The 17,611-nt window shown below is 41.7% G+C and overlaps 1 protein-coding gene across 11 annotated transcripts in view; it reads left to right on the plus strand.

The window, feature by feature from the left end:
• The first annotated feature begins 1,345 nt into the window (after window positions 1–1,345).
• Window positions 1,346–17,611, plus strand: part of TCF12 (transcription factor 12) — a 168,532-nt gene continuing 152,266 nt past the window's right edge. For 7 of the 11 annotated variants that reach the window (XM_030496886.1, XM_030496892.1, XM_030496891.1 and 4 more), the window contains exons 1-3: window positions 1,805–2,856; window positions 3,990–4,081; window positions 4,874–4,946. In XM_030496886.1, the coding sequence (XP_030352746.1) occupies window positions 4,007–4,081; window positions 4,874–4,946 (148 nt within the window). In that variant the 5' untranslated portion in view covers window positions 1,805–2,856; window positions 3,990–4,006. Of the gene's footprint in view, window positions 1,448–1,804; window positions 2,857–3,636; window positions 3,769–3,846; window positions 4,082–4,127; window positions 4,204–4,873; window positions 4,947–17,611 lie in introns of those variants that run through there. The other 4 variants (XM_030496888.1, XM_030496890.1, XM_030496889.1 and 1 more) reach the window with 4 other exon arrangements.

Consider the following 17,611-nt stretch of genomic DNA (forward strand, 5'->3'; position numbering starts at 1 on the left):
GCTATTGGTTTTGTTTCTTTTTATGTTGACCATGTTTTCTGTTTTGTTTTCTGCATATGACCGACAGGATAAGGATTTACAATGCGTTTGTCTTTTTAACTCCTATCTTTGCAGTGAATAGGAATAATTTATAGAGTGGCAGAGATGAAAGGATGCTGAGTAAGTAGCAGCTTGAGAAAGGGGTTAGAGAATCCGAGAATAGGTGAAAAACAATATTGCATGGACATGGACTATTATTCCTCCATGTTTCAAGTGTACATGTTAATTTTGATCAGTTTTATGTGAAAGGGGGTTAAAAACTGAATAGTTTAAAGATTCCAGACCTTACCAGTGTGGCAGATGGTGCTCAGTACCTGGGGAAGATTAGGTTAAATCTCTTCTTAGAATTTTATTGTAATGCAGGATGTGATACTTACTGATCTTTCACAACAGTTTCAGGCCACCTACCTACATGAGTTTCTTCTGAAATTTCTGAATTGGCCAACCCATTACAATTTGGCTCCCCAGAGCACTCTCCTTTAGGTCAGCTTCATGGTACGTTTTGGGCCAGAGCATACTTTCCCTGAGGCCTTGGATACTTGCTAAATTGTCTTGTGTAATTTCTGGCAACTTCATTTATGTTCTGATCATTTTTCTGCAGGTGCCTGGCAATGAAGTTTTTCAAAGAGGATGATCAACCCATAGAGATGTAATGCAGAAGAATGGCTGCTACGTGGGACTTTTGGTAATGAGCATGTTTGCTGCCAGCATCTGCATGAGAAAGTGACGTGTTGTTGTGGACCAAATGGAACATCTTACGGTATTTTGTGTGTCTTTAAACCCTATGTCATGGATTGTGAGGATATAGCATCTTCCATGCAAAATTTGTGGCTGCAAATAGAAGCCTACAAATTTGGTTGAAGGGCAAATAAAAAGTACTGTATTTGAAATTAAGTTTTAATTTGGATACAATTACACATCAGTACAAGTAATTGTAGCATTATTGCTTCCACCTTCTTTCCATTTAGCCAGATTTCTAATCAGTGCTTCCCAGGGTTGCAGCTGTACTAATGGTACCGAGTACCAGTACTGGTTAAACAGTAACACTTCAAGAGAAACAGTATTTTCACAGTATGGAAATAGGGGATCTTCCTTGTAACTGAAATACGTTAAAGGACATTCCTCGTGAAATGTACAATGATCTTTGTCACTGGGTGCTTTCCTCTAAAGTATAACTTGTACATCAAAGGGAAAAAGTACGTATTTATGTCCCTCAGGGGCACAGAGAATGGGAGTCATTGTGTTGATATTTTAATACAAATTGCTTCCTGCATTTCTTAGTGGTAAATATATGAATATTCATGGAATCAAGGCCAGATGATCATCCAGTACACAGCATATATGGGAGAAAAATGGAGGAGAACGTTTTAAAGCTCCAGAATCTCCAGTTTGTCTTTGCCTGGGGGTGGTAAGTTTGTTATCACCCTCCCCTTCCTCCGGAAGATGTCACAGTCGGGATCTGAGGGTGGGAAGGGTTGAGCTGGAAGGGACGGGTGTGGGGCTGGAGAGCTTTCTGTGCAGCTTGCTGCTTTCCAAACCTGGGGGGCTGCCAAGCAGCAGCCTGTGAGGGGTGAATGCTCCTTACACAGTGTGCCTTTCCTCATGGCGCTCACTATCTCCCTGGAGTGTTTCAGGTTCTCCAGGATTTTAAGTACCCTTTCCCGCTCTCCTTGTGTTCTGTAAGTCCCCTTTGCTCCAAAAGAACGATACGCCAGTAGCTGCCGAGATAGCTATTTGTTAATTCTCGCCGTCGCAGGTAGCCCGGGTCAGGAAAGAGCAGGCCCAGCGCCGGGCGGTGGCGAGTAGGTGCCGCCTGGGGGCTCTGCAGGCTGGGTCACCGTGCTCTGCCCGGGCCACTGCGAACGCGAGAGGAACTTCCCGCAGGACAGCGGGTAGTGCTGCCCCGTGAGCAGGGCACGGAGCGGGGGAAAGTCATTTGTGTGTGACAGTGTCAGGACCCAATAAGGAAGGGCGCAGGTTCCTCGCTGCTGGCTCCCATTGCCGCACGGAGGCCCGCAGCATCGCCCGTTTGAGAGAACTGCAGAGTTTGTTTGAATGTGTGCTCTTGCGTTAGCACACATATTTTTATGCTTTGACACGTTAATGTTTTAATGGTCAGTATTTAGGAGGAAGCTGCTAATGAACGTTTAAAGCCTGATGCAATTCACAAAGTGAGACGGTATATGGGTATATTAAAAGTACTTAGGCGTATTTTAGGGTATGTGGATTCAGGGTGAGGGGGATAATGTGTTTCGGGGCACGGGCGCTGCAGTCAGTGCTTCATGCCGAGGTTTGTGCCGGCGGTCTGGATGAGCCGGGGAGGGCTCTGTTCCCGTGCGGGGCGGGCTTTGCGGGGGCCCGTTGCGGTGTCCCCAGGCGGGCCGGGGGCTGACGGGTCCCGCATCCCCCCGCGCCGCCGGTTCCTGCGCGGCGCTACGTGCGGCCCGCGAGCCCAGGCCGGGCCCCGCTGCCACCACCACCCTCCGCCCCCCGCTGCCGGGGCGGGGGCCGGGGCTGCTCCGAGGGGCGCCCGCGGGGTCACCGCCAGCGCGGCGGCGCCTCCCGCCCGTCCCCGGCCGATAGCGGCGCGGCGCGTCAGGGGTTAAGGCCGCGGAGGCGCTGGGCGCGGAGGGATACGGAGCCGGAGCCGTGAGCGTGGTGCTGAGGCTCTGTAAGCAAAAAAATGTCTGCCTGAGGGAAACCCACAAGTTCCTTCAGCGGGGGGGGAGCGCTCGGCTCGCCACCTCCCACCCAGCCCGCGGCCCGCCCGCCGCCGCCGGCCGGCCCTGGTCACCGGAGCTGTACGGGGGGCAGCAGGTAACTGCGGGCGGCGAGGGGCCGGGAGAAGTTGGGAGAGAGCGGTGGGGGAGGGCAGTGGCGGCCGGCCGCTCACAGGGGCAGAGGCGGCGGCGAGGGGCGCGGGGCCGCGGCCAGGCGGGAGCGCGGGGCTGCCCGGGGAGGGGGGCAGCCGCGAGGGCGGCGGGAGGCGCCGCTAGGGAAGCCCGAGGGGCAGCAGCCGGGGCCGGGCGGCGCTGCCGGGCTGTGCGGCGTGCCGGGGTCTCTGCCGGCGGCGGGGCGGGCCGCGGACCCAGGGCGGGCGGCGGCGCCCGGCTCTGGGCAGCAGCGGGCCCCCGCGGGCGGCGTTCGGCGCGCGCGCTACCCGCCGCGCGGCTCCGCGCGCTCATAAAGGACCGCGGCGGCCGCAGCCCGGCCCCGGCGCGCCGGGGGGGGGGGCTCCGGAACTTGTCGCGGAGCGGGGCTGCGGCAGCGCGCCCGCCGCTCCCCCGCGGCGCCCGCCGGGCACAAGGCGCGGGCCCCGCCGCCCCTCCTCCTCCTCATTCTCCCCCCCCTCCTCCGCTCCCCGCATCCCGCCGCGCGCGCACGCCCCCCGCCGCCCGCCCGGTGGTAGCGCGCGCGCCCGTCCCCGCGCCGCGTGTGCGCGTGCGGCACGCGGGGGCGGCTCCCGGCCCGCCGCGGTCCCGCGCGGGGAGCGGCAGAGCCCGCACGGCGCGGGGGGAGGGGGTGCGGGGGGACGGCCGGCGGCGGCGGTGCCGGGCAGCGGGGAGGCCCCGCTTGTCAGCCCCATTGTTGCGCAGGCAGCGAGTCGCTGCATCCCCGCGCGTTCCCCGGACTCCGCCGCGCCTCGGCCGTTCGCTTGCTTTCGCTTGCCCGGGGGGAACCTCGTTCCTGGCGGTGGCCCCGCCGCGGCGTGACTGCGCGTCGCTGGAGGTGGGGAGAAGTGGGATGGGGGAGACAAGGGGCTCCGAGTAAAGTTAGGGAGAGTTGGCTGGTGCGGGGAGCGGCCGCACGTCTAGCCGGGCCGGCCGGTGCAGCCAGGCTCCCCGGGGGTTGCCGGCGGCCCGTCCACGCTGCGGCAGGTGTCCCGGCGGCGGGGGGCGGCAGCAGCCCCGAGGTGCAGCGCTGCCCGCGCCTCTCTCCCTGTGCCCTAGGAGGTGAGTGGAGGAAGATGAATTCCCAGCAGCAGAGGATGGCCGCGATAGGAACTGACAAGGAGCTGAGCGACTTGCTGGACTTCAGCGCGGTAGGATATTCTCCGAGGTCTTCCATGGCTTCTGCGTGGTAACGCGAGCTGAGGAGTAGGGGCAGCAGCGCGCAGGGCTTGGCTGGGTCCGGCTCAGCCAAGTTGGACACCTGAACTTTGATGTAATGTCTAGACTTCCAGATTTAATACTGTAATACCAGCTGGGTCAATTGGTTTAACTGGTTAAAATCGGGCTGACCCAGTGATGGCATAATCTAATAATTAACATTCGTTAAGCTGGTGTGTGGCATGGGTACTTTAGCTTTTTTTTTTTTTCCCCTTTTTAATCAAAAGTAAATGTAATGCCCGTAAATAACAGAGGCTATTCACTGATCATTTGGTCTTAGAAAATTATAGATATTTTCAGTGTGATACATTTAACAGATTTCAGAAAGATGCTTGATTTATAAACATAATAGGAAACTACTGCCTCTCAAAAGCTGTCTGTATCCAGTGACACCAAACACAGATCCGTAAGAAATGTATTTTGAGTAGCAAAATTTAAGATCTATAATAGCTATTTGAGACTGCTATAGTAGTAGTAGGTCTCCTTTTAATTTTTTTAAGTTGCTTAAAGTTGTTTAAAGAGATGTTAGTAGTATCAGTAAATTGCTTACTCCTTAGAGTACTTTAGCTGATTGGTTTAAGGGTCTAAGCATGCATCTTGTATTCTATTCATTGTCTAGCAGTAAAATGAATCGTTTCCTATTAACTTGTTTTTAAGTTTACATTAATAATTTAGCACTGAGTTTCAAAGCCAATTTAAACACATCTTTTTTTCTTGTTTTGCAGATGTTTTCCCCACCTGTTAATAGTGGGAAAACCAGACCAACTACACTAGGAAGCAGCCAGTTCAGTGGATCAGGTAGGATGCGCCCGAGATACAAAAAGTTCATGTAACTAGGTCTTGATGCTTTAGCTTAGTCTTTATGTGCTTCAAGTATGGTAATTTTTCATTTGTACATGTTCTCATAAGACCTTCAGATTAATTAGAGATGTGCTGTTTTGATCTAACACATTTTGTTAACCACAATTTTCCTCTATATGCCTTAGACTACTTGTCCCAGTACAGCGAAGTGTTAAGTATCTCTAGTCATACTGACATGCAAGTTGTCTGTTTATATGTAATGCTAAAAATGAAGAGCTGCTTTGGTTTTGTTTGTTTGATGAAATCAAACCTCCCTGTTCAATTGAAGTATTTCCTATCCCCTGCATGAAGACAGAAAACATAAGTGCCAAATAATGAAATACTCCTCACTCGAGGGTATAATTTAAAATGCAGTTCTGAAGGAAAATTTAAGGCTAAACCAATTCCCTAGTCCTGTGTAGTTCTCCAAGTCTTGACAAATTCTCTCACGTTGACCCTTTATCAGCGCATCCGGAAAACAAGTAACTGTGTTTACATGTTGCATGTACATTGTGGCTTCAGTGTCTTCCTTTCGTAGACTTTTAAGTGAAGCCTGTAATAAGGAAATAAGTGCAGTTTTTAATCTTTGTATCATTTTTGGATGTATTTGTTACCACTTACAGAAGAGAAACTAAGTAACTTTTTGATAATGTGTTTTCTTTTTTATGTATGCTTATTTTCTGTGGATACAATGAAGCGATATTTTTGTTTTTATGAATACAACAAAGTGATGTTTGTGTTTTTAGTTCAAGTCAATGAAAATAAATTTTTAGAATGCCAGTAGAGGAGTGAAGTAGTTGCTGGAAGTTGAGCAGTAATGTCGCCTGTTTGCCTCTTACAGACAGCTCTTGTCAGAGCTGTTACTTTGGGAGTCCCTGTGACACCTTGCATCTTTGTGACACTTCAGAATTTTTGTTTTTAAAAGCATCTTAAAGCTTCTGAATGATATCATTTTGCAAATTCTTCAGAGACTGTCTTCCATGTTTAATGTAATAAAAATAGGTCGCAAGTGTTGTATTTGTAACATACTTGAAGAAGCATTTTACTTTTTCTCTCCTAAAGTATGTAAGTGGTTTTGCCTTGCTCTTTTAAAGTCAAATTTAAATTATTGGCAATAGTAAGACAGCAAATCCATATATGATGTAGTTATTTTTTAATACAAATATTCAAGATATTTGTTTCTCAAAAGCGTGTTTTCAAAGACATTCAGGCAGCTAAAACTTACTGTGGGGACCACAACCTGAGCATCTCATCCTCTTTTCTCCTTGCTTTTCCTGAATGAGTAGAATAATTTTCTGTTGGATAGTGAAGTTTTCATTTTTAGTTTAGCTCTTAAATCAGTCTTAGGAAATGTGGCTGGTCCTGTTTGTAGGTAATGTTTCCATTCTTTCCTTGGATGGCTCAGAAGAAGAGACAATGCCAGAATACTTAGTATTTTGGGAGAAACAGTGTTACTGACTCCTGGAAGTTTCTTTACCAATATGGTATATCAGCACATAGATACCAATCATGAGCAACACACTGCAGCTGTCAAACGAGCTACAAGCTCAGTTGAATTCCCCTTGGAAAAGATAATGGTGTATAGTTGTGGGTTTTGATTCAAAACATTTCTAGTTGCAGAGATTTGCTGGTTAGTGGGGTTATATGCCCCAATTCTTATAATGTTACAACCTGAGTCTTGACCTAGGAGGATTACTCTGCAGGAGTGAGAGGTGACAAACTTCTACATTAGTTGTGTTCTGTGTCAGTGTTAAGTGTTGTAGAAAGACTATGTTAAGATCATTGACAACATACAGGCATTTAATTTCTAGCAGTCTGATATAATTGTGATCTTGCTTTAATTTCAAGTGTTCTATAACTTCTAGGACCAACAATGTGTGAATTTTTTTTTTTTCTTAACTGCTAGAGGCCACTTTTTAAGAGAAACTCGAGGAGGAAGTGTTCATTCCTTTGAGCTATCAACTACCGAAAGGCACAGCGTGCACAGATTCTTAGAAAGTACTTTTCAAATTTTATTTGAATACAGAATGATGCTATCTCTTACAGAGACTTTCTGTGATTTTGATGGCAGTTGCAGAAATGCAGCTTGCATCAGACTCTTTGTGATTAAATTTGATAGTTTTATTTTTCTGAGGCCTTTACAAACATAGAATCCCAGAATGGTTTGGGTTGGAAGAGACCTTGCCGCTCATCTAGTTCTAATCCCCTGCCGCGGGCACAGACACCTTCCACTAGAGCAGGTTGCTCCAAGCCCTGTCCAGCCTGGCCTTGAACACTGCCAGGGGTGGGGCATCGCAGCTTCTCTGGGCACCCTGTGCCAGTGCCTCACCATACTTGTCGTAAAGAATTTTTTCTTAATGTCTAATCTAAATCTCCCCTCTATCAGTTTAAAGCCATAACCCCTTGTCCCAAGGGAAGTGTTTTCCTTAGCTGGAATAAGCATGTGTTTATTGTTTGTTATTACACAGCCCCCTTTTTCTCATTTGCTTAAAATAAGAATATCTGAAAACACCTTACCTGCCCCCCTCAATTGATCAGCGATTCGAGATGCAGCCTAATGGCCTCCATTAAGTGCTTGTTTGCATGGTTCTTAAGACTGCATGTTTCTGGGAAATCTGATTTAGAAGGAAGGAATGCTTGTGATGCATTTTCCTTACTGTCCCCCAGTTTAAAAGAACAAACTAGTTGCTGTTCAAGGATGGTTAAGTTTGTTTGTTTTTCAGGTGTGGCTCTGTGAAGTGTTGGAGATACTAGGGTGTATGTTATTAATTCTGATCTGGTATAGATCTGGAGTATTTCTGTTGATTATGCTGTAAAAATGTGTAATTGGATTGCATAAATGAACTAGCTAATATGACTGATACCTGTAATTTGTAAGAAAATTCTGTCATGGATTAACACGTGAATGTTGTGTTTTGATTAAAAGACGGCTGGAGTCTGGTGTCAGGTAGGCTCGTTGTCTACAGGTCAGTCAGTTATGAATGAAAGTTGCAGACGAAATGAGTGAAACAATCTGATACATCATAGTATCTTATGACCGTAAGTTGCGTAAGCTGCTGATAAAGTCAAATAACCTGGTTAGACTACTAGTGAAAATAAATATATTGGAAAAGTAACCTGAGATGTCAGTCAATGAGTTAAGCCACAAAATACTCCTTGTCATACCTGTTGTAATTATGTCTTGTTTAAAACAGAACTTCCCATTCTTTTCTCCTCCAAAACCAACTTGTGAAGATAAGGCCATTTCTGTCTCAGAATCATAGGAGAAGGCAAAGGTCAGAGATACTCTATCAGGCTTTTTGCAGGTTTTATTTAAAATTTTCTGTGTTCATGCTATGGTTAATAGCAGTGTTTATGATTAACAGTGGATTTCTGTTTTGCTTTTGTAAATGCAGTGCAAACCTGGATGGTGACTGATTTTGCCAATACCCTTTATTTATTACAGTAACTCCATTAAAATTCAGTCACAATATTCAGACACCTGCCATAGGCAATAATGGTTCCATTTTCCTGTGGTTGTCAGTAGGTGTGATCTCAGTTTCAATTTGAAACTTTCTAATCTCAGGTGTGGTGCTCTAAAATAAAACCTTTTTTAAAAATTTTCTTTTGCAAGTGACTTCTCAGATGTTAAAGAAGAAAATAGCTGAGAATATTTCGTTGGAGCCTACTATCTTCAATTTTTGTAGCCTTCTCATTGTACCAGTAGCATTATTTTTGCTATTGGTGGCTGTGCGTGCGCATATCTGAGGTATTAGTGAAAAAACTAAAGTAAGATAATGTGGATGTTTAACAGAGAATGAAATGGTAAGAGTTTAAAATAAGAGGTTGTCAAGATATGATATTTCTCTTGCCCATGAGATTCTTCTGAAATTCATGAAAAACGAGTACACACGTTTGCGCACAGCTTTGTACACAAACATTGTGTACCCAGACATTCCTCATACTAGACCTTCATACGAAAAACCTTCTGAATGTATCTTGTCTAGATATCCATTTGTATCAGTTTGATCCCTTTTTATGCAAGTTTAAGAGACTGCCCTTCCCACTTCTCTCTACTAATGTACTGAGTTTGTAAGGAAGGATTAGAATAGGTCACTAATGAGTGGCTTCATGTGAAGATCATTTAAGTTGATAGCCTGCCATTAACCTGAGTGTCCTTAAATTGGGGCCATGTGTCTTGAGACTAGACACAATGGCAATTCTTTAGCAGGTATATTAAGTTACCAGTGTTTCCAAAGTTAGCACAACCTGACTTGGTTACTGTTTGTCAGTTCATAAACTCTTATTTCCTTTCAACATTTGCGTCAGCAGTTCCTTGTAAAACAAAAAACCCCCAACAAGAAAACTTGTGAGTTACCTGGGTGGGCAGTGTTTTAAATGCTGCATTCATTAATCTACTGCAAGTACTGAAGAGAAAAGGCACTCTTAACTCTGACAGTCAAATCACAGCCTTGGAGAAAACTGCAGAAAGATGAGACTTATGTATGCAGATCAGTGCTCCTAACCTTTCAAAAGACGGGATTTTTTTCTTTTAATGAGAACTGTGATTCTGAAGAAGAACCAGTTCTGTGATACCATCCTACATGTGTTCCTGGTGCAGTCTTCATTTGAGGTATAGGCAATTCCTGAATGAAGGAGTTGATAAGATTTCTCATGTAGTTGTACAGTCTGGTCCTACAGTGTTAGGTCATGACAGACTCTTCTAAATAAAAAAATGTGGAAGGCCTATGTTTTAGGAATTTGGTACATATTTCTAGTTTTGTCAGCCAAAATATCTTATGATCCTATGTGTTTCAGTTTGCTGATCAAAAGAAGATGAGCTTTTTGTGTGATAAATGGCAGAAATTTAGGGTGGCCTGTTGAAATGTACATTAGGTCATGCAGCTATGTGGTGCTTTTATTAATTTTATATTTAATTTTGTCCTTTAGCTCCATTAAAAGTGAACTGGCAGACCTGGTAACCTGGTATATCATCTTGGGTCTGAGGGTTGATAGATTCTGTCTTCTTCTGAAGACCCCTGGAAGAGTTGTAGAAGCCTTGTGCTTGAAAGCAGAAAGATCTGTAGCTTCTTTCCTCTCTAGTTGTTTGTAGGGATTACCCTTCAAGTGGGCCAAACACAAGTGAGGTGAAGATTTCAGTCTGGATCCTTCACCTATTATGTTTAGAAACCTAAAAGGGTGATACAGTGCTAGTAAATATATGACTTTGCAGATCACCTGTTGGCGGCCTCTGTCTTACTATTGCTGTCTCTTTTCCTTCTCCCCTTCCCTTGTCTCTGGAAAGATAAATTATCAGACACTCCATGAACAGTCTTGAAAAGTACAGCATGTAAAAGGGCCGAGTAACTGCTTCCATATTTCCGTTTTAGGAAGGGGTGGGGGTGGAAATGTTGGACAAATGAAGGGAACCGATAACGCAACTTTAAAGCAGGCAGTCTCTCTCAACGTGTTTGTGCTCACATTGTGAATATTGAGGGTTTCGTCCTTAAAAAAAAAAAAGTAATAGGAAAAAAGGCAGAGTTGCTGGGACAGGTGGGTGTTCTGAATCCAGCTTGGTGAGCATAAGTAGGTGTTTGTCCATAATTTGTTGCTGTTGACTATGCTTTTGAAATGGCTGTTATTGCTTAAGTGATGGTATGAACTTCATGCCAACTGGTCAGAAATTCCTTGCTGCATTCCAGATAGCTAATTTTAGGATTTTTGGTAGTGTTTGGCCTGTCTTCAGAGATACACTTGCCACTGGTAATAAAGGAAACTAACTTTTGCTGTATTGGCATGCAGAGAAAACATTCTTTCAAAAAGGTAATCTCGTATTTCCAGCAATTAGTTTTCCCTGGATGAGGGCAGTGATGTGATCACTGTGTTTACAAGCACAGCATCTAACCTCCAATCCCTATATAAAACATTACTGTCTCACAACCAAGGAAGATCTTTGCAATGTTGTTTTTGTGTGGCTTCAGAAGGTCTGGCAGGGGTTGCAGTAGTGCCTTGTCCTTTCCTCATGTGGAACTACCCAGGATGGAACACCTCCCACCATCACCTTCCACCCCAGCCAGTAGCTCTTTGATCTGCCAAATTTTTCTGATCTACTCGAAGTGATTAGGATTGTCCAGATGCTTTGGAGAGGGGGTCTTAATGGCGTGTGGGAAGGAAGGAGTATGATTTGAAATTGCCTGTTGCTGTATTTTGGGATTTACCTAGAGAGTAGTGTTGATACGAATGTCAACACAAGGACTAAAGGTTTGAGTAAAATGGAGGAATAATCCTGGAGAGAGACTGAGGAGAAATTGCATGTTATCTGAGGAATTAATTACTTTAAAGACAAGTATAAATGAGATTCTTAGGCATGTGTGTCCTTTAATGGCAGCTGAAGTTGTACTTCGTCCCTTAATTACTGTAGAACTTCCATTGTATCTGTAGCTTGTGCTAAGGTTTGGGGTTAGTTGGTTTTATTTGTTTGCGGTCTCTTTTTTGGTTTTTGGCAAGGGAATTTCATGTTAAAACTTGTCATTCATACATACACGCCAAAGTTCCCCTTCCCCCTATTTCTTTCCAGCTGTCACACACAGAGGACTTAACTCCTTAGTCATTTTGCTATCAAGTGGGGATGACAGCTGTTTTGTCTCAGATAATTTACTTTATCTATAGTTCAGCCTGTAGATACTGTTGTATGAATTTCTGTTGATCTACTGTATTCTGTACTATAAACTTAGTAAACTGTATTTTCTTTTAAGTTGCTAAAGGTATGGTGTAATTTTCATGATTGAAAATTGTGTGTATTTATTTACAAACAGAAGGTTATTTAAGGCACTAATATAATACCATATCACTTAATAAAAGTGGAGTTTATGGAGACTATTTTTAAAACTCCAAGATGTGCATAAACTCGTAGTTTACTAGACTTCCTTGAGCTGACTTCTGTTGACTGCAGAGGTGCAGTTTGTTTTGTCGGTACTCTAATATTGAAGGATTATGTTTTGGGGGAATAGCATTGAGCTCTTTTAGAAGCTTTGTAATATTTCTGAAATTACTTACAGATCCAGAAGTGATTTATGTGATCTAATATGTAAGTCTTCTGTCTTAAATTCCCTTAAGAATAAATATGAGTTTATCACATTTGAAAAATAAGTTCCAATAAATGGCTTCACTGAATAAAGCATGTTCTCTAAAAAGCTTTTTTAGAGGCATTGTCTAATTTAATGTATTAGTACTTCTTCAGAAGTATATAGCAACACTTAATTAGTTTTGCGTGCTCTCCTGTGAGGAAGTTGCTAAGTTCAAATAGTAAATAAAGAAATATGAAAAGGCACTGTTTTCTTCTGTGTGTGAATTATTTGTTGAAGGTTGTTATTGAATACTCATAACTAGTTTTAAATTGTGTATACATCTTAATCACTTTGTTGGTTACTAAGCACTGTAAGGAAAAGGGGAAAGTATTACTTGAGTGCATGATTATAATTCTAAGGACAGGAAATGTATTTTAAATAGCTTTCTTTAATTTTTTTTTTTCCTGTCTTAGGTAGTGATGGCTTCAATTTTGGGGGGTTTTTTATTAACATGAAAGTCTAGCATGTCCTCCGTTCTAGTGTATGCTCAACCTGATGATTTGGAAGTACTTGTGGGCTTTTTAGTTACTGCAATCCATTATTTACTAGTGGTTGTAGGGGCAAAGTTGGTTTTGGTTTTTTTGTTTTGGTTTGGTTTTGTGGTTATTTTTTTTTTTTTTTTTTTACTATTATGAATCTAAGATGAGATAATGATAATGTTTTTTAATGTCTTGAATGGATGCTTTGTTTTTTCATTTGTGAAACAAAGCTGTGTTTGTAAACACAACATTCTAAAACATAAAGGACATACTTTTTTGGTGAAGATGTTAACTGAATACCAAGAATGATCAGAAAGAGTAGCTTTTGTTATATTTAATAATATCTCACTGTCTTCAGAGCATAATCAGGCTAAAATGTACCCAATCATTCTTTAGGACTTTGTTAGATTCTTCTTGTATGCTAGGGATGAGATTTTATTTTCTTTTAAAGAAGGAGCTGAAATTGCTTTAAATTAAATAAACCTCATGTTCTTACTGATGTAATGCAGAAAAGTCTTGCTTGATCACATCAAATTAATTGTTGCTAGTGTTTTAAAGTAGTATTTGGAATGGGGGGGGGTTGGAAGAAAAAGAGACTTGATAAAAAGTGTTTACAGGCCTGTTTAGTGGGGTAATGCTCTCTACAAATGCCAGCAAAACCTTAGCATAACACTAAGGTTTGTCTTGGACAGGAAAGTTGTACACTTCCATATTAGTGCTATGGAAAACTTAGAAACCAGCTCGTGCTATAGAATTGCATTTAAAAAAGAAGGTAAAAAGTGTACATTTCTGGTATTACAGTTTCTCTTTATTGGTAAGTGGAAAATAGGTAGATTTTTTTTTTTTTTTTTTTTTTTTTACATACAGCTGACAACTTTGAATTATTTTCCCTGCAGTAAATTTTGTTTATTGCAGTGGACCTGATTTCTTCCTGATTTCTTGCACCTGATCTTCTACAGAGATTGCTTATATTGTGATGTTTTGTTTTTTTGGTTTTTGTGGGCATGTGAGGTATTTGTTATGTTTTTCAAGTCTGCTTTTTGGTACTGCAGACTTTCATTTTTTCTGTACCAGCTGTGGCTGCAGAAGCGGTGATATCTCCATGGTTTTATCAGGTTGTTAGTTACATGGAGTTCCACTAATAAGTTGAACCATTTGCTTTTGCTGTTCTGCTTTCTTTTGCATGAACAAAACTGCAGGAAACATTTGGTTTGTGCCTCGTCTCTGAAAGAGCTCTGTGCTGCTGTGTCCTCTGGTAACACAGAGAAACTTAAGTTAGGCTGGGTTAGAGTTTTATTTAGAACTGCATTCTGAGCCTTGATTTATGAAAATTATATTTTAGATAGTTTATTTTTTTTCCCTTTTTAAAATATAAAGGTGAATAGGCAGAACTAATGGTTAGAAAAGCATAACTAGGAAAGCAAAATTCAAATTTGGTCACTTCTGGTTGTATAGGTTTTGCAGGTAAAATACCAACCATGATTGTGCATGTTCTGTATGTTAAATTAAGTTGAGCTTAAACAAAAGTTTTCCCGTAATTCAGTATAAGCAAGAACTTGGCCTGTAGCATTACCTGGTGTCTGTATTTATCCTGCTTAGAGTATGACAAAAGCATATTACTAATTTTAATATGTATATCATTGTCTTTGGAAACTGAATTGATTTATAGTCCTCCTGTCTTCTTCCATGTTCAGGTTTTACAGACAAAATCTTCAGTGCGTTTGTGTGGTTCCAGATTGTACCTAAAATAAAACCAGAATGCACATTGCTGGTTTTTGTATGTACTATCTGTGTTTTTTAACATCAATCTAAAAGTCCAAAATAAACTGGTTTTGTGGTTTTTTTGTGTGGTGGTTGTTTTTTTTTTTTTTTTTTTTTACTTAGGTGATAAGAAGGGAACCAGACAGAAGAAGATTTAGTAAAACATAAACCTGAGTGTGATTTATACCTATTAGCCTATAATGTGTGAGAAAAACATAGAGAGTTTAATTTAAAATGACATTGCTTTGTGAACTTGGTTTCTCTAGTTCTGTTAGAAGCCTAAAAGATGCAGATAAATCCATGATAAAGACATTTAATTTTCCATGCTGCAGGGATGTCTTGTAATCAAGTATCTTTTGAATTTTTCCCTGTGTTGCACTAGTGTTAGTAGGATACTGTGGAGGGAGGTAAATACACTTCAGAAAATCCTAATGTAGTTTTAGTCTTCTGAAGGAGAATGGGATTCACTGTTTATATTTTTATTTTTTGTTTATTTGAATGCAAGAGACTATTGTCTTGGTGTGATCCCAAGAGCTCTTGTGGCTACTCTGTGAAATGATTAAACTGGACAGCTTTGCTTGTAGGACAAACATTTGTTATATCGTGATGTTTGGATTTCAGTGCGACACCTATCCCGTTCCAGTTTCTTTATGCAGCAACTTCATGAGTCATAATCTTTGCAAAAGAACACAGCTTAAAATAATCACTGATTGTTTCTTTGCGATTCTACTCGCTGTCCACTGCAAATAAACAAGAGCAGAAATGACAGTATCATTTAATCCTTTAATGTTTGCTTTTGACGTGCAAAACATTCTGTTGTAATAGAGGAGTAATCCGTAAGGAGGGTAGCTGCTCTTTCATCTTTCCGAATGCTAAATGAAGCCAAGGCTTTTATGGGGAGATGGTGGTTTAATGAAGATGACCGAGTTTTGGAGTAATGAAAAGCTTTTGTTTATTTCTAAAAATGATGCCTGGTGCTTACTGATGCAGAGTTCAAACAATTTACAGAAGAAATGCACATCTCTGCCACTTTATATGTGTAAATGCGTGTAATGTCTGACGTGTTCTCTGCTCTGTGTAATGCTTTTATTTTGGTAACATTGCAAATATCTCTGATATCGTATTCACTTGCCAGAGGACAGTAACAAGCACACAAAAAAATAGAGCATGAACTTTGTCAATATTACTTATGACAGGAACATTTACATTAGATATTTTTCTTGCAAGTGCTTGTGAGATGCTGAATTAAAAAAGCTCCTCGACTGAAAAACCTCCAAAACCCAACCAAATAAAAAACCACCCGCTCAACAAACCAAAATGCCCCCAACGCCTCATTTGAAAAAACCGAAAAACCTCCCAAAAACCTAAACCTCAGTAAACCCCCAAACAAAGCAAAATCCCCATCTTTTTTTCTCTTTCCGTTGTTAATTTCATTAGTTTATTTGGGCTATATATTTTATTTATTATTTTTTTAATAATCTGTAATATTACTACTTGCAAAGCAAGCTAGATAATGCCTTCAGAAGGAAGCAGAGAGAGGCTTTAAAGGATGGGAGACCATATCCTCTCCAGACCATATCCATACTTTCCCAACAGTCTTTCAGGCCTTCACAAATTAGTGAAAGGGCCTTTTATTTTTCCCCTCTTTGTAAGTCAATCCCTTTAAAGTGGCAACTAGTCAACTTCTATGAAAGTTAATCTTCTTTTTCTTCCACTGAGATTTTAAAGAAGGTTGTGATTCTTTACAAGAAGTTTCTGCATTTGTGTTAATCTCCCGTATGTGAGTGCTGTGTACCACAACCAGAAGTAATCTTAAAGGTTGCTAAACTATTTTAGGGTTGCCGGGAACGTAAAGAATGCAATTGTGTTGTTACATTTCTCATTGTGTTCCAGGAAGGATATATCTGACCATCTGGGGTGAGTGAATTTAGGTGAGCAACAACAGGCTGGATTTTGTCTACTTCTTGAAAGCTGTCATGTAATAAAAGCAGACATGTAACTTAGATTTCCTTTGTACCCATTTTAATGGCTTGAATTGCTGGCTGGATCCTATGTCGAAGTACACAAACTCTTACAAGTACATGAGAGTGATATATATGGCATGAATACTTAAAACTCTACATGTTAGGTGAATAAATTTCAAGACATGTAAGGCCATGCATTCTGAATACATTTCTTTCTGGGTAGAAGGTGAAGCATTAGAAGGTGAAGAGAGATGAGAGATGGCTTTTTTTGGAGTGATGCAGTAAAACCAGAATTTATATTTATGCATGTCTGTTACACTCATTAAACCCACTTTAATTTCAAGATACTTGTTGAGTACTAAATAATGGTTTCAATCATCTGCTTATTTACTATGTACAAACACTTCCTTTTTCCTTTTCCCCCATCCTGTTAGGGGAAACTGGGATCAAAGAAGAGGTAAATGCCTGCATATGGGAGATGCTGTATAATGCAATTTATATTCTATGCTAATGATTGTATTTCTTTTTGGTCTTTGAATAGTCCACAATTGTTTTGTAAAGTGAATGACTCTTTTTTTCCTCCTAGATGTGTTTGTTTATTGGTAGGTAACCTAAGTGCCTTGTGAACTATTATCAAAAAAACCCCCCTGTTTTGTGCCTTATATTTCTGCAAGTGAAAACTGGTGTACATATGACAATGCAACTTGTGCTGCAGGGAGGAATCAGTTGGAGTTTGGCTGTCTCTCATGTATGTGTCATAGGTTGTCTCCGAATTGGATACTGGAGAACATGCTGTTGCCATAGCAATGAAAGTCCTTTTGAAGGCAGGATTCTTGGCAGAGCTGTTGCATCTCCTAAAGTGCTTGGTGCATTGATCTGAAAGTACCTTGGCCAGTATTAGCACATAGCTGTAGTAAAAAGAGCGGGAAGTATACATTTCTTTAAAATACCTGATTTTCTTTTTGTCACAGCTAACTATTGGTTTAAACCCCTGTTCATAAAGCTACAGCTTTTTAAACTTTTATGCTGTGAACAGTTCTTATGTTTAACATCCTTAGCTTGAATGAACGTGTAGATTGAGCTGTTTTAACAGCTAAGTCATATTCACTGCAAAAGTATCACTGGATGACTTTCTTAGTTCTCTTCAATACTTGTCCCTTGAGGTACCTGGCAAATATTTTGGAGAGTTTCCTCTGTGATTTTGGTTACCACAAAATAGTTGTAAAAAATATGCTGCTTTATTCATAATGCTTTTCAACGTGTTTTCCTTTTTTCCAGGTATAATGGTTGCCTTGCTCCCATGTTATTTATAT

This window comes from Strigops habroptila, chromosome 9, assembly GCF_004027225.2.
Source record: "Strigops habroptila isolate Jane chromosome 9, bStrHab1.2.pri, whole genome shotgun sequence".
In the NCBI taxonomy this organism is placed as follows: Eukaryota; Metazoa; Chordata; class Aves; order Psittaciformes; family Psittacidae; genus Strigops; species Strigops habroptila.